Source organism: Corythoichthys intestinalis, chromosome 1 (assembly GCF_030265065.1).
Source record: "Corythoichthys intestinalis isolate RoL2023-P3 chromosome 1, ASM3026506v1, whole genome shotgun sequence".
Taxonomy (NCBI): domain Eukaryota; kingdom Metazoa; phylum Chordata; class Actinopteri; order Syngnathiformes; family Syngnathidae; genus Corythoichthys; species Corythoichthys intestinalis.
The window spans coordinates 76037829-76054962 of record NC_080395.1 but is presented as its reverse complement, the minus strand read 5'-3'; the positions used below and the strand labels follow the sequence as shown (position 1 = coordinate 76054962).

Genomic DNA, 17134 nt, shown 5'->3' with positions numbered 1-17134 from the left:
AGTAAATAAAAAACTCCAGTCCCCATTCTATATCAGCAGCTTTAAACTACTTTCAATTAATTTAATGTTGTGAATCAACCGTTAAAGTTGTTAAAATTGCTCCTGTTATTCCATAATTTCTCTTTTGTCTACTTTCAACATGTAAAAGTTTTAAAACTATTTTAAAGATAGATTCAAGTCAATATTTTACCGATTTAGGAGTATTTTAGATAAAAAGTTCATTAGGTTCGCTTGGAAGGTTTGCAACAACAGCCTTGCAGGGAAGTGTACTGCTTTAAGATGGCGGCCGTTACTAACGCCCGCATCTAGTTTTTTGTAGATGTGCTGGTAACGATACCGAAGGTATATTGCATCTAGTCCTGTATAAATGATATCTACCGTAACATAATGTGGCTTGTAGCAGCTTTTCGGCAGCAGTCAGGTATGTTGTTGTTTTTTTTTTTTTATCTCGTGGCATGAGTTGAGCTAGAGCCGTGAGTTGAGCATTGGCGTTACCCGAGGGGCCGGGTAATGAGAAGCATGATGTTTAGCTACTCTCGCTCCGTCCCCAATTGCGTACCGAAGACCGCGCGGCGCGCTGAGTGTGTCGTACTTCTGCTTTACTTGGCATATTTCAATAATCGGAATTTGGATGTTTGTGAATCGTTCTCGAATCTTCCACGGCCGAATCGCGAATAATCTAAGAATCGGAAATTTTGCACACCTCTAGTGGGTTTTCGGTTTACCGCACTGCTCTAGATACCAGCATCGTTAACTTTAATAAGCAAGTGCTGCAGTGACTGTGAGGTTCAAAGAACTGGGAGAGGGAGGGTGTGAGGCTCTGCGCAGAGCAGAAAGCAGGGTTTATGTGGATTAAAAAAAAAAAAAAAAACTATCGCACGTCCTTGCGATGGGACTATCGCGCACGCATACATCATGATGGCGATGTTGAAACGATATATCGTTCAGGCTTATTAATCTAGTTAAAATATTTGACGCAATTAACTAAGACTGTGACAATATCTCGATACAGCGATATATCCCAGGCAATTGTAGGTCGTTTTATTTACCTGACATGTTTCGGCGGGCACTTCCGCCTTCGTCAGAGGGTCACTGATGTTGGTGTGACGCGTCTTTATCAGCTGATGGATGAAGGCATGACTCACCTGCCAGAATGACAGGCGAGTCACGCCCTCTGCTGCCCATTCACTCTTCCAAGATGCTGTTCCAGGTCGTAGTATGCCCCCCCCCGTCCCTGTTGATGGTCCTCGGGCCCCGCTTGCGGATCTCAATGGCCTCCCTGATCCAGCGCTGATGTTTGTTTTCTTCGGTGCGGATGACTCTGGCCTTTTCCCAGTCCATGATGTGGTTTTCCCTTTTGCAGTGATCGGTGATGGCTGATTTGTGATGTTCTTGTTGTGATTGATCTTTTATTGCCCTTGTTTGTCTCATTGTTGTCTCCTTTTCACATTCCTTCTTGTGTTCCGTTTTTCTTGTAATGAAGCTCCTCCCTGTCTCCCCGATGTATGATTTATTGCATGATTTGCATGGAATTTCATATATTGAGTTGCATTTGTTTTCTGGATGGATTTTGTCCTTTGGGTGGACCAATATCTGGCAGAGGGTTGTGTGTGGTTTGACCGGTGTGTTTATGTTGTATTTTTTTCATGACCCTTTGGATACGTTCCGTGACTCCCCTCACGTACGGCAACGTCACCATATCTGTGTGTTCTTATTTTGTTTGTTTTTTCCTTCCCCCCTGTGTTGTGTTGTTCTTGTTTCTGACGCCTTCATCCATCAGCTGATAAAGACTCGTCACACCAACATCAGTGACCCTCTGACGAAGGCGGAAGTGCCTGCCGAAACATGTCAGGTAAATAAAACGACCTACTATTGCCTGGGATAAAAGAAAGGGTTTGATGAATTTATAAGTGTAGGCAAAATGAACTCTATACAACTTGCGATATATCGCGATATTTTGCAACCCGATAGGTTATCGATATGCTCCCGCCAAGTATCGATACTTTTATTTGACATATTGGCCATTGGATTCTGTAAACTGCTCAATGTTTGTTGAGCAATTCCTTGGCGGTCCACTAGGGGTGCTCAAGAGTGGCGGTGAAGGTAAAGTGCGTACAAGTCGTCTAGGGAAGAAGAGAGGAAGCTCAAAGTGGGTTGAAAAAAAAAAAGCTTCATGGGAACGGTGGAGGAAAAAAGTGACAAAAATATTGCTCCAAATCACACATGTGGACACACTTTAGAGTTTACACCAACAAGAAAGGAAGTGTGGTGAACAAGGACTTTGCTGTATGCAACAATTGTCTAACAAAAATAATCTTCACTGACAGCTGGTGAAGAAGTTGACACGGATTTCTTCACTGCTTCGCTTTCATCACTTGAGGTAAGAAAGTTTTGCAATGTTATTGGTTTTTTAATATACATGTATTATTTTGATGATATTTGGTGCTGAGTGATATTAAATAAACCAGCACCCTATACTTGATGAAAATGAATATCGAACAAGCCTACATGAATTTACTGATTTATTTGATATTATTTGAGAACCACTTTCCATCTAGTTTACTACACAAACTGTTATTACTGCCATTATGATACAATAACCTATAAAAATGGTTTGAATAGCTTCCAAGATATATAAGGTGATGCGCATGATAATTAATGTAGCCTACATATTAAAAATGGGTAATTATTTTTTATTTCTATACATTCAGTTCATTCATATTTTTTTTAAATTCACCCAATACTTCAAACACAAAAAAATCAGGATTTCAACTCAAAAGCTATTAATTAGCTAATATTTTTTGTTTTATTTTCTTTGTTTTTAAGGTGAGGAAGAATGTGACTGACTGAGTCCAACATCTCAAATGCTGAAGCAGATGGTGGAAGTGCTCAAAGCATTTTTTTTTTTTTTTTTTTTTGCAACAAAGGTTATACACGAAGAAAAGACCCACCAATTTTATCATTTCCCCACTCCAAGCTCAACTGTTGACTGACAACTACGGCACTGTTAATTTTTTTTTTTAAGAAGATTTAAAACTTTAAAGAAATTAAGGGTGCCATTCATCATGATCTCTCCAAGAGATATCAGTGGTTGTGGTTTGTTTCCTCTATATGTGCAGGTAAACAATTTGCAGTAGTAGATTCATATTTTACAGCAACGTTGCACAGAAAAGGTGTCACTGTTTAATAAATGACTTAAACAGTATTTTTTTCTATTTTGAAATATCTTTTTTTTTCTTCGTTTCAATAGTTGTACCGTAGAATATCATTTATCAAATTTCTGATCAATATGTCGATAATCGATGCATCGTGATATCGTGAGATAATCGTTATCACAAGCCTTGTATCGCGAATCGTATCGTGAGGTGCCCTGAGGTTCCCACTCCTACAATTAACGCACATGCCCCGCTCAGATTAAAATGACAGCAGAGTGTAATGGCCGCTTGTTACTTGTTTTTTGGTGTTTGGCGCCCTTTGCTGGCGCTTGGGTCCAACTGATTTTATGGCTTTCGGCACCATGAGTGAGCATGGTGTAATTATTGACATCAACAATGGCGAGCTATCAGTTTATTTTTTGATTGAAAATTTCACAAATTTTAATAAAACGAAAACATTAAGAGGGGTTTTAATATAAAATTTCTATAACTTATACTAACATTTATCTTCTAAGAACTACAAGTCTGTCTAATTCTATCCATGGATCGCTTTAAAAGAATGTTAATAATGTTAATGCCATCTTGTTGATTTATTGTTATAATAAACTAATACAGTACTTATGTACCATATGTTGAATGGATATATCAGTCTTGTGTCTTATCTTTCCATTCCAACAATAATTTACAGAAAAATATGGCATATTTTAGAGATGGTTTGAATTGCATTAATGAATTTTTAAGCTGTAATTAACTCGATTAAAATTTTTAATCGTTTGACAGTCCTGATAAAAATACCTTGTAAACAATAAGCATTCGAGTATAAACATTTAAAATGGCTTTCATGACTTGAACAATGTAAAACATTGTAAATATTGCTATGACCACTGCAAAAATGTTACAATATCTTATCATATTTTGATCTATTTTTATGATAAGCACTTTTTGCAGGGTATTTTATGTCAGGTAAAAATCACCCTCCAAAAGTTTTGTTACTTTTTATATCGAAAGTGTTCTTGAGTTAACCATCTGAATCTTTACGGTATTAACTGCATGCACTTGACCACAAGGCACAGCGCTTGTACTATCGTAATAGCTAGACGTGTCTTTATATGGCATCATCAGAGAAACTTCCTATTTCATATACAACTAGTACAAATTAAATCCACTCATCATTTTTCATCATCACTTTGAAAAGTCCCCAACCATTGACATCATCAACAACTTTGAACTTAGCATTGGTGGTTACGCCATGTTGTCAGCTTCAAAACAAGACTCTGGCCTATACAGCAACTTTCTGTGATGATAGTTATACTGTATATATCTGCGGCCGCAGGTGCGCACCGCAAAACGTAAGAGCAAACCTTGAAACCTGTTATACTTGTCATACAATAATCATCGTGGTATCACTGGAATCACGCTTCATCAATTCAATCAGACAGATTCCGTGCGACCCCTGCTAGCTCTGTAAACTAGCCGACGTATTGAACGGTAATGCAATAGATGCATTTTCTTCAAAGGTTAGTGTATATTTGAAATTAAACCGGTAGCATAACTACACAAATGGTTGTCGGGCGCAGAGTTAAGGTCAAAACGGACACTTCACGTACTGTGAAGATTAATCGCGGCGGAAGAGCCGTAAACATTTGTGCTGTCGTGCTGTAACAAACATGTACTCGATTCTTAATCGTGGCGTAAAAGAAGCGTGTCATGATGAATTACCTAATGGGTAGGACGTTGTAAATTAAAAGTCAATTATTCATTTCTGTTTAAACAAATCACTAAGATGATAAGGTCATCTTTTGGAGTTAACCTGCGAGCAAACGTGAAATATCCCCGAAAAGCATTTCACGTACTAATAGAAAAATATTCCCAGCTACTGCCTTCTGAGCCGAATTCGAACCTCTTACCTGAATCAGTACTTTAATGTACATCAAAGGATGAGATAGGACAGTGAGGCCGGAGCCCAATATTACTTGGCCACACGTGTCCGCCATTATTAGTGCTGCAGCTTCACCGGAAACGGAAAGTGTTCTCTGCACTTTCTTACGTCATCACCGTCAACCCAGCATTCAGTAAAGTAACGCCACCTAGTGTATCAAGTCCGGTGTTCTGCCAAAATTTCTTACATTGGCGAAACGTCTTACATTAGTCGAATTTGACACCCAAAGTACTGCCGTGCGCTCTAAACTTGTTTTGTTTAGATGCATACAGGGATAACGTACTAAAAAAATGCCCGCAGAAAATACTTAAATGTAGTTATGTCAAATAAGGGCGGTTTAGGTAAGGCTACGTGACTAATGTGGTCAACTGCTTCAAAGCTAACACAAAAAAACACAATGGTTAAAAGTATGAGAGGGTATGCAAAAAGTATCTATGAGGCAATGAAAAGTTTCTAAATAACTAAATAAAAACAAAAACAGTGAGTACTCGCTGCTTCTAACCGATGTGTGCATGCGTGCGGATGCTTGCGCAAGCACGCTGAGCATTGTGTAAAAAGACGTTCCGCCGCGTAGTAAGGAATGGCCGAACACTGGTTTTCATACAGTGTATCTCAAAAGTGATTTCACCCCTCACATTTCTGCACATATTTAAGTACCGTAGTTTTCGGACTAAAAGCCGCTACTTTTTCCCTTCATTTTGAATCGTGCGGCTTATAGTCCAGTGCGGCTTATTTGTTGATTTATTTGGGTTAATAGGTAACACTTTATTTGACAGTGGCGTCATAAGACTGCCATGAAACTGTCATAATTATGACATTATCATGGGCATTAATGAATGCTTATGACAGATGTCATTAAGTGCCATCCGGCAAATGATGTCACTAACTCCATCTCCATGTCCAGCTAGAATCTTTTACATTCATTCAAAAGTGAGATAATTATCCAGATGACACAAAATGATGTCTGTCATAAGCATTCATTAATGCTCATGGCAGTGTCATGTCATTATTATGATGGTCTTATGGTGCCACTGTCAAATAAAGTGTTACCAAATTCCATTTCTAGCAGTTAATGAAACAACTAGAACAGTAACTGAAGAAATAATTAGCACAGAACATGAATTTTGATTGTGATTTACATCTGTAGCACTGCAATGCATGCTAGTAGGCATGTTGGACGACAACAGTGTTGACAGCAGAGGTTGATTGTCTCCCCCAAGAGAAGTGATTGCCAAATGAAGCTTCTTGAAGCAATAAAGCTTTGCAGCCAATTGATTCAAAGCTTCATGGTAGTTGATTTAGTCTTATGACGGACACTTATAATACAGTGAGGATAGCTGCGGCTTATAGTCCAGAGCGGCTTATCTATGACCAAATGCAGTTTTCGTATCAAATTTGGTGGGTGGCGGCTTATAGTCAGGTGCGCCTTATAGTGCGAAAATTATGGTATATCTTTTCATGGGACAACACTGACAAAATGACACTTTGACACAATGAAAAGTAGTCTGTGTGCAGCTTGTGTAATAGAGTTCATTTATTTTCCCCTCCAAATAACTCCAAATAAATCCATTAATATCTAAACCCCTGGCAACAAAAGTGAGTACACCCCTTAGAAACTACATCCCTAAATGTCCAAATTGAGTACTGCTTGTCATTTTCCCTCCAAAATGTCATGTGACTCATTAGTGTTACTAGGTCCAGGTGTGCATTGGGAGCAGGTGTGTTCAAATTTATAGTGCAGCTCTTGCACTCTCTCATACTGGTCACTGAAAGTTCCAACATGGCACCACATGAAAAAGAACTCTCTGAGGATCTTAAAAGACGCATTGTTGCGCTACATGAAGATGGCCAAGGCTACAAGAAGATTGCCAACACCCTGAAACTGAGCTGCAGCACAGTGGCTAAGATCCTTCAGCGTTTTAAAAGAGCAGGGTCCACTCAGAACAGGCTTCGGGTTGGTCGTCCAAAGAAGCTGAGCGCACGTGCTGAGCGTCACATCCAAATGCTTTCTTTGAAAGATCGTCACAGGAGTGCTGTCAGCATTGTGGCAGAGATTGAAGAGGTGGGGGGTCAGCCTGTTAGTGCTCAGAGCATACGCCTACTATACATCAAATTGGTGTGCATGGCTGTCACCCCAGGAGGAAGCCTCTTCTGAAGACGGTACACAAGAAAGCCCGCAAACAGTTTGCTGAAGACATGTCAACAAAGCACATGGATTACTGGAACCATGTCCTATGATCTGATGAGACGAAGATTAATTTGTTTAGTTCTGATGGTCTCAAGCATGTTTGGCGGTGACCAGGTGAGGAGTACAAAGATAAGTGTGTCATACCTACAGTCAAGCATGGTGGGGGGTATGTCATGGTCTGGGGCTGCATGAGTGCTGCAGGTGTTGGAGAGTTACATTCCATTGAGGGAAACATGAACTCCAATATGTACTGTGAAATACTGCAGCAGAGCATGATCCCTTCCCTCCAGAAACTGGGTCGAAGGGCAGCGTTCCAGCATGACAATGACCTCAAATACACCTCCAAGATGACCACTGCTTTACTGAAGAGGCTGAGGGTAAAGGTGATGGACTGGCCAAGCGTGTCTTCAGACTTGAACCCAATTGAACAACTTTGGGGGATCCTCAAGCGGAAGGTGGAGGTTCGCAAAGTCTCAAATATCCGGCAGCTCCTCAACGTCGTCATGGAGGAGTGGAAGAGCATTCCAGTGGCAACCTGTGAAGCTCTGGTCAACTCCATGCCCAGGAGTATAAAGGCAGTTCTGGATAATAATGGTGGTCACACAAAGTATTGACAGTTGACATGTCGTACGAATGTTAATATTGACAACTTTCATTAAGGAGTGTACTCACTTTTGTTGCCAGGGGTTTAGATATTAATGGCTATATTTTGAGTTGTTTTAAGGGGAAAATAAATTAACTCTATTGTATAAGCTGCACATAGACTACTTTTCATTGTGTCAAAGTGCCATTTTGTCAGTGTTGTCCCATGAAAAGATATACTTAAATATCTGCAGAAATGTGAGGGGTGTACTTACTTTTGTGATAAACTGTATACTGCACTGTATTGTAATTTCCAATTCCATGCAGACTTTAATTTAGTAATAAATGCAATTCCAGTGGGATTGATACAACTAATTAAAAACGATCTGAAATATGGCAAAAAGGAGTTAATGGAGCATAGTCTTACATTGGATGGAATTGAAATATCGGATATGAAGTGCAACAATAAACATATACGTCAGATACTAAACAGAAATAACAAAATTGTTCCAAGAGGAAGGGTTTTTTTGGTACTCTCAAATTGAATGTGTAAACTGAAGAAAAGCTAGGCTGTTAGCATACCAATATTGTACTGTATTTCCAGTAAAGCAGAGGTTGTACATTTCAATATTTTACCTAATATAAATACAACTAATCTTTCTCATGCTAATTTTTTGGATATTAATGATTTGTGCTCTTTTTGTGGAAATAACATGGAAACAACAATGCATTTATTATAATAATTATTATTTTTTAATGTGTTAAAAAAAATAAAATAAACAATTTTGGACTGCTTTTGAACCCCTCCTTTTCATGATTCTACTGGCCCTTATAACTTGAATCTAAAATACATTATTTATTACTACACTTGCCCCAGTGATAATAGTTTTGAATATTTAATCAGTTTTATAATTCTTTATGCTAAGTTTTTTATTCACAAAGTCAATCATCCAACATTGTATATTTGCATTTTTTTCAGTCAGAAATAGATTGTACACGGAAATCAATAAGACTAATTAGCAATAATTAAAAAAAAAAAAGTTTTAAACTGATGAGATTTTTTAAATGTTTTTCTTTTCCCCTGAAGCATCTGGTTAAAATGTCTATATCATTTTTACATGTTAAACTGGAGATATGTCTTTTTATATTATCTTTTATTTTGTTTTGATAATGAAACCGTGTTGATTACATGTGTATGTTTCTGTCAATTTCTTTTGGCAACTGAGTGTTTTGTGAAGCAGATGTTTGTATGTTCGTAGACAAAAGTATTGGCACGCCTGCAATTTTGTCAAATAATCTCCCATTAAATGATTGCAATTACAAATGCTTTGGTAGTAATATCTTCATTTATTTGGCTTGAAATACAAACACACACACACAAATCATTATAATTTTACACAATACTCCAAAAATGGGGCGGACAAAAGTATTGTTACCCTCAGCCTAACACTTGGTAGCACAAGCTTTAGACAAAATACAGTAACTGCGAACAACCGCTTCCGGTATCCATCATTGAAATTCTTACAATGCTCTGTCGGAATTTTAGACCATTCTTCTTTGGCCAACTGCTCCAGGTCTCTGAGATTCGAAGGGTGCCATTTTCAGATCTCTCCACAAGTGTTCTAGGGGATTCAGGTCTGAACTCATTGATGGCCACTTTCGAAGTCTCCAGTGCTTTCTCTCAAACCATTTTCTACAGTCCCTGACAAAAGTCTTGTCGCTTTTCCATTTTGTAGAAACAATTGCTCATATCCTGACTGTTAATTATTCAATTGGTTTCAGAAATGGCTCATATGAAAGCTAAGACCCTCCCAAATGATGTTGAATGTATAAAAATATATTTGTTTGACAGATTTTTTTTTTTAATCATTTAATGAAGACATAAAGGTCAAATTTTGGTAAGACAAAAGTTTTGTCGTCTACAAAAAGTAATGTGAAAATTGAACAAAAAATGTACTTCAATTACAAAAATGTTTCATAACATAAGCGAAGTAAGTAGTGGTGCTGTGAGATCCAAATTTAATATTTTGTATGACTTCCATGGGCTTGAAGGACTGCATCCATGCGGTTCAGCAAGGATTCATACAATTTATCGATGAGGAACTTTGAGGTAGAGATTGAAGTATGCGATGGAGCACCATCCTGCAGCAGAATTTGTCCCTTTTTATGGTCAGGAATGTAAGAGGTAGCTAAGATTTGTTGATATTTCACACTATTCATGTTGCCTTCCACCCCGCAGAACTCTCGCACACCCCCATACTGGATGTAACCCCAGACCATGATTTTGCCACCACCAAACTTCACTGTTTTCTGAGTGAATCTCGGATCCATGCGGGTTCCAGTAGGTCTCCTGCAATATTTGCGGCGACTGTGGTGTAATTCAATGGAAGATTCATCTGAAAAATCCACCTTTTGCCACAAAACAGTGAAGTTTGGCGATGGCAAAATCATGGTGTGGCGTTACATCCAGTGTGGGTGTGTGCGAGAGATCTGCAGGGTGGAAGGCAACATAAATAGTCTGAAATATCAACAAATCTTAGCTGCCTCTTACATTCCTAATCATAAAAAGGGACAAACAAATGAAAGTATTACCACAAATAAACTATTTGTTCTCAATGATCCCCTTTAAACCCACTCAAAAATGGTTTCAAGACCTAGACTCAGCCGTCACAAAATTCTACTTTAAAAACAAGAAAAACAGAATTAGCCTTGCCAAATTGCAAAGAAATAAACCAGAGGGGGGTCTAGAGGCCCCTAATTTCCAACACTATTATATAGCAAATCAAATACAATATCTTATTAGGTGGTTATATCTTAACACTGAACAACAGTCATGGCTAGAATTAGAGCAAACAGACTGCAACCAAATACAATTGGCAAACCTCCCCTTTATTAGTTCTAGTATTAAGCACCATAGCTGCTTTAAAAACCCAATGATAGCATGTACCTTGAAAGCCTGGTGGAGAGGTATGGAAATTACGCAATCACAACAAGCCCCGTGTAAATTCTCACCAATCTGGCACAACCCAGACTTTGGAGTTAATAAAATTCCTATTTATTTCAGCACATGGGATGATATGGGAATAAACCAGTTACAGCATTTGTTTAAAGATAATACATTCATGTCATATGAAAAAATATTACAAGATTTCCAGATCAAAGGGGTCAATTTCCTTCAATACAATAAAATCAGGGCAGCCATCAGAAGCAAATTTCCATCACTAACGGGTACGTTAGACCCACCACCTTTCGTAAATAAAATAATAAATATACATCCTCAACAAAAAAAAATACTTTCAAAAGTATATAAAGCCCTCTCGTGTAACAACTCTACTTGCCTACCAATCGAAAAATGGAATAACGAACTTTCGGTAACATTAGATAATAACTATTGGTCCAACATCTGTAAAAATACATTTATAATGACAAAGAATAAGAACCTTCAGCTTATACAGTTCAAAATACTGCACAGATGGCATATTACTCAATCTAAAATGCACAAAATGGGGTTCTCCCAATCCGATAAATGTACAAGCTGCAACGAAGATACTTCAGATACATACTTTCATGCTCTTTGGCAATGTAAACCAATACAAGATTTCTGGGCACAGGTAACGAAGAAACTCTCTTTCCTATTGAACTGCAGGATTCCATTGTCTCCAACTCTTTGTCTGCTTGGCGATCTGAATACAGTGAATATCTCTATCCATCAAACCCGTCCACTACTAGCAAGTCTAACGATAGCCAAAAAAACAATACTGTTGAATTGGAAAAACAAACAAAACATTAGCATTAACCAATGGCTAAATCTAATCATTGAATATATAACATTAGAGAAAATATCTGCCAAACAGACAAATAAAATGGACAAATACGAACAACAGTGGGAAACGGTCGCAAGAATGATGAACATAGAATAAGGATTCTCTCTCACCTGCGAAGGAATGCCACAAAAATAATAAAAATGTATACATAAATTGATGTATGCGGGGTGTCCAGGGAAGTTGTATGCATCCTTCTGCAGCTGGAAACTGGACATGTTTAAATCCGAAATGTTTTATACACTCCCAACAGCATGTAATAAATAATTTTTCTTCCTTCACAGTTTAGTCGGTCAATGGGCTTATTTTACAAGGATACTCATAGACAATTTGGTTTCCAGCTACTGGGGAAATTATGCAACTTTTTTTGGAACACCCTATATATTACTTATCAGACTTGGAACAATTAAGGAACTATGCGTAAATAATACACTTCACCGGTCCTTGGCATACATCTAATGGTGTTTGATAAACCTCTTCTTCTGTCAGCTTTACAGGTGGAGTTTGTTGGCGTCCTGCCCTGGGCCGTCCCGCCGCCGGTCTTGGCCCCCGGGATTCTCGGCCGGGGCTTGTCTGGTTGCGTCTGGCTGTGCGGGGGGTCCCGTCGGGCGCGCGCTGGTGTCGTTGGCGGGTGGGGGGGCCGCGCGGGTGCCGGTCCGGGGCCGCGGCCCTTCCCCGGCCGGCCGGGGTGGGGTGGAGTTGGGGTGGGGGCCGGGGGGTGTATGCGGCAGCCATGGTTCCCTCCCAGGTCCGCCCGGCCGGAGGCGCGTCTCCCTGTACCGGGTGCCGGGGAGGTGCCCTCTGGTGCCATACCGCGCGCCCCTCTTGGCCCGGGGGTGGGTTGTGGGGGGTGCGCTTCCCTCCCCTTGGTCTGTTTCCGGCCCTGTCCGCCTCCCTGGGCCGCGGCGGCTGCCGCTGCCCCCCGGCCGGCGGGGTCGTTGGCGGGGCCCGCGGGGCCTAGGGTGAGGCTTGCTGTCCCTTGCCGGTGGGGTGGACGTCCCCTGGTCACCGGCGCTTGGTGTGGCGCCTGCTCGGGGTGCGGGGTGGGTGCTCAGTGGGTGGGAGGGGGGTGGGCGGTCGCGGAGGCGCCGTGGGTGGTCTGGGGCGGTTATTGATCGGGGCCCTGATGCTTCTTCCGCCCTGGGGCCGGTGGTTCTGGTGGACGGGGCCACGCCCGCGGGAGCCTGCCTCTTAACTCACGCACTTCTCACTTCGGCACTGTAAATATTTTTCACCCTGGCACTTACATGCTCATACATTTCTCCGGGGAGAGTTGGGACGGGGCTTTACAGTCCCAGCCCGACTCCCCCCTGTTTTTAATGCACCACACACCAAGGTTGTGGGATGGTTGGGACCTGTTGGGGGGGGGAGGCTCACGGCTGCCTCCTCACCACAGGCCCCGCCATCCCTGCACCTTTTTTAAATGCACCACACACATCATACTCCACAGGAGAGCTCCGGCAAAGGGCGGTGGGACGGGCGGCTGGGCAGAAACTCCATGCTGCGGTCCCACTGCCCCAAGCCAAGCTCTCCTATTTTAATGCATACATTGCACGACCCTCCCCTCACACCCCCATCACGGTGCTGGGTGATGGCTGCCAGTCGGGAACCTGGCAGCCACAGTAATAGGGTGGTAGGTGGGTCCCACACTTTTTCTATATGGCGTGGCTCCCGGGGTGTGGCCTCCCCTCTGCCTCGGCTGCCGGCCGCGGGAGTGGGTTGGGGGGTCGGGTCTCCGATCTTGCATCGCCCCGTGGCAGTTCCTGGGCGTTCTCCTGCCTCCGCCTTCCCCTCTCTGCTTTGACTGGGCATCCGTCCTGCGCTCCGTCGCGGGTCGCTGGCTGGGCGCCGGGGTATCAGCGGGGTGTCGCCTGCACCGGCGGGGGACCCTGCCTTGCCTGGGGCTTGGTGGGCCGCTGGGGGTCCCGTGGCGTGCCGTGCCGGTTGGGGGGCTGTGGCTCGTGGCCCGGGTGGGCAGGCGGGGGTGGGTGTAGACGTGGGGTTGGTGATTTGTCCCCTCCTGCCATCCCTGAAGGCCGGTTGATGGGCGCGCGGGTGGCCCGGGGGACCACCCTGGGTCCCGGGGGGGGGGACGATGGCTCCTTTGCTGGGCGGCGGGAGGAGGGATGGGCTGCGCATGGCCCCCCCACCCCCCCGCCCGCCCTCCCTCCCCGGGCTGGCTGGGTGGGGGCCGTGACCCTGGGTTGGCGCCCGCGCGGTTTCTCCGCCCGTCTGCGTGGCTGTCGCGCGCCCGGTGGGGCTTGCGTGCTGCTGGATGTGGTAGGGCATGCTCAGGTTGGGGGTTCCGGTGCCGGGATTGGCGATGCGGCGGCGTAGGGTTGGTCGCCAACGGGCTTACACTCATAAGAGATTCACACGATTACTGGGTTCTACATCACAGAACTGATTTGTGTACACTCTACCCCTTTCAATCACTTAGCTTATAGTCTTATAGACACCCCCACCCCCATTCTCCTCTTTCACTGGCCAATAGGCCTCCACATGGTGTAAACCGGAAATACATCTCGCTGACGATAGCACCAGCATATTAGTAACTAGTTTAGATGTACAATGTGTTTCTTGTTGTTGTTTGTGTATGTGTTTCTTTTCTTTCTTCTCTTGTATTTCTTTTCTTCTGTCCCCCCATAATCCCTTCCTGTTCACTGCTTTGTCATAATAAAAAGGTATTTTGAATGATCACAATGGGAGTATGTCAGACTCTCAATGTGAAACATTAAAACTGTTCAGAATCCGGGCACTTAGACTTCCATTCTCTGTGTCAAACAGCTGAATAGGACAGGTTTAAAAAAAAATAATAATAAAATAAATAAATAAATAAATAAAAAGGGACAAACTCTGCACTTAAGACGAAACACAAGAATATTGATGAACTCTGGGAGGCATGCAAGACTGCTTTCTTTGACGTTCTTGATGACTTCATCAATAAATTGTATGACTCCTTGCCGAACCACATGGATGCAGTCCTTCAAGCCCATGGAAGGTAGTGGTGCTGAGAGATCGATCCATCCATCCATCCATTATCTTCCGCTTATTCCGGGGTCGGGTCGCGGGGGCAGCAGCTTCAGCAGGGAAGCCCAAACTTCCCTCTCCCCAGCCACTTCAGCCAGCTCCTCCGGCGGGATTCCAAGACGTTCCCAGGCCAGCCGAGCGACATAGTCTCTCCAGCGTGTCCTGGGTCGACCCCGGGGCCTCCCGCCGGTGGGACATGCCCGGAACACCACTCCAGGGAGGCGTCCAGGAGGCATCCGAACCAGATGCCCGAGCCACCTCAACTGGCTCCTCTCAACGCGGAGGAGTAGCGGCTCGACACCAAGCCCCTCCCGGATGACCGAGCTTCTCACCCGATCTCTAAGGGAGAGCCCGGACACCCTGCGGAGGAAACTCATTTCGGCCGCTTGTATCCGGGATCTTGTTCTTTCGGTCACGACCCACAGCTCGTGACCATAGGTGAGGGTAGGAACGTAGATCGACCGGTAAATCGAGAGCTTCGCCTTTTGGCTCAGCTCCTTCTTCACCACAACGGACCGGTGCAGAGTCCGCATCACTGCAGACGCTGCACCGATCCGCCTGTCAATCTCCCTCTCCCTCCTACCCTCACTCGTGAACAAGACCCCAAGATACTTAAACTCCTCCACTTGGGGCAGGATCTCATCCCCGACCCGGAGAGGGCATGCCACCCTTTTCCGGCTGAGGACCATGGTCTTGGATTTGGAGGTGCTGATCTTCATCCCAACCGCTTCACACTCAGCTGCAAACTGCCCCAGTGAGAGTTGGAGGTCACGGCTTGATGAAGCCAACAGCACCACATCATCTGCAAAAAGCAGAGATGAGATGCTGAGGCCACCAAACCGGACCCCCTCAACGCTTCGGCTGCGCCTAGAAATTCTGTCCATAAAAATTATGAACAGAATCGGTGACAAAGAGAGATCCAAACTTAATATTTTGTATGAACAAAATATTAAGTTTGGAGCTCACAGCACCATTACTTAATTCACTTATGTTATGTAACATATTTTTGTATTTGAAGCACATTTTTTGTTCAATTTTCACACTACTTTCTGTAGGCGAGAAAACTTTTGTCTTGCCAATGCCAAAATTTGACCTTTTGTGTCTTCATTAAATGATAAATCTTCAGTGAAACAAATATATTTTGTACATTCAACATAATTTGGGAGGGTCTTGCTTTCATATGAGCCATTTCTGAAACCAATTGAAAAATTAAAAGTCAGAATATTAGCAATTATTTCTACAAAATGGATAAGCGACAAGACTTTTGTCAGGGACTGTAGTGCTTTTTGAAGTGTGTTTTGGGTCATTGTCCTACTGGAAGACCTTGACCTCTGAGGGAGACCCAGCTTTCTCAGACTGGGCCCTACATTATGCTGCGAAATTTGTTGGTCTCTTCAGACTTCATAATGCCATGCACACGGTCAAGCAGTCCAGTGCCTTACAGAGCAAAGCAACCCCAAAACATTAGAGAACCTCTCCCATGTTTGACTGTGGGGACCCTGTTTTCTTTGAAGGCCTTTTTTCCTTGTAAACTCTATGTAAATGCCTTTTCCCAAAAAATCTATATTTTTGTCTCATCTGACCAGAGAACATTTTTCCAAAACCTTTTTGCTCTCTCAGGTAAGTTTTGGCAAAGTCTAACCTGGCTTTTTTAGGTCTCTGGGTCAGAAGTGCGGTCTTCCTGGGTATCCTACCAGAGAGTCCCTTTTCATTCAGACGCTGACGGATAGTACGGGTTGACACTGTTGTACCCTCGGACTACAGGACAGCTTGAAGTTGTCTGGATGTTAGTCGAGGTTCTTTATCCACCATCCGCACAATCTTTCATTGAAATCTCTCGTCAATTTATCTTTTCCGTCCACATCTAGGGAGGTGAGCCACAGTGCCATGGGCTTTACACTTATTAATGACACTGCGCACGGTAGACACAGGAACATTCAGGTCTTTGGAGATGGACTTGGAGCCTTGAGATTACCCATGCTTCTTCACAATTTTGCTTCTCAAGTCCTCAGACGGTTCTTTGGTCTTCTTTCTTTTCTCCATGCTCAATGTGGTACACACAAGGACACAGGACAGAGGTTGAGTCAACTTTAATCCATTTTAACTGGCTGCACGTGTGATTTAGTTATTGCCCCTACCTGTTATGTGCCACAGGTAAGTAACAGGTGCTGTTTAATGACACAAATTAGAGAAGCATCATAGGATTTTTCAAAGTGTGCCAATACTTTTGTCCGGCCCATTTTTGGAGTTTTGTGTAAAATGATCATGAGTTAATTTTTTTCCCCATTCTCTTTTGTGTTTTTTCCTTGAAAGCAGAATAAATGAAGACATTACTAACAAAGCATTTGAAATTGCAATCATTTTCTTGGAGAATTTGAGCATTATTTGACAGAATTGTAGAGGTGCCAAATACTTTTGG

General features: G+C 42.9%; 1 protein-coding gene across 1 annotated transcript in view; it reads right to left on the bottom strand.

Annotated features, from left to right (window-relative positions):
• Window positions 1-5228, bottom strand: part of LOC130918437 (mitochondrial carrier homolog 2-like) — a 46548-nt gene extending 41320 nt beyond the window's left edge. Inside the window, exon 1 of the mRNA XM_057840132.1 lies at window positions 5063-5228. Coding sequence (XP_057696115.1) covers window positions 5063-5149 — 87 coding nt within the window. The 5' untranslated portion in view covers window positions 5150-5228. The remainder of the gene's footprint in view (window positions 1-5062) is intronic.
• Window positions 5229-17134: the final 11906 nt, after the last annotated feature.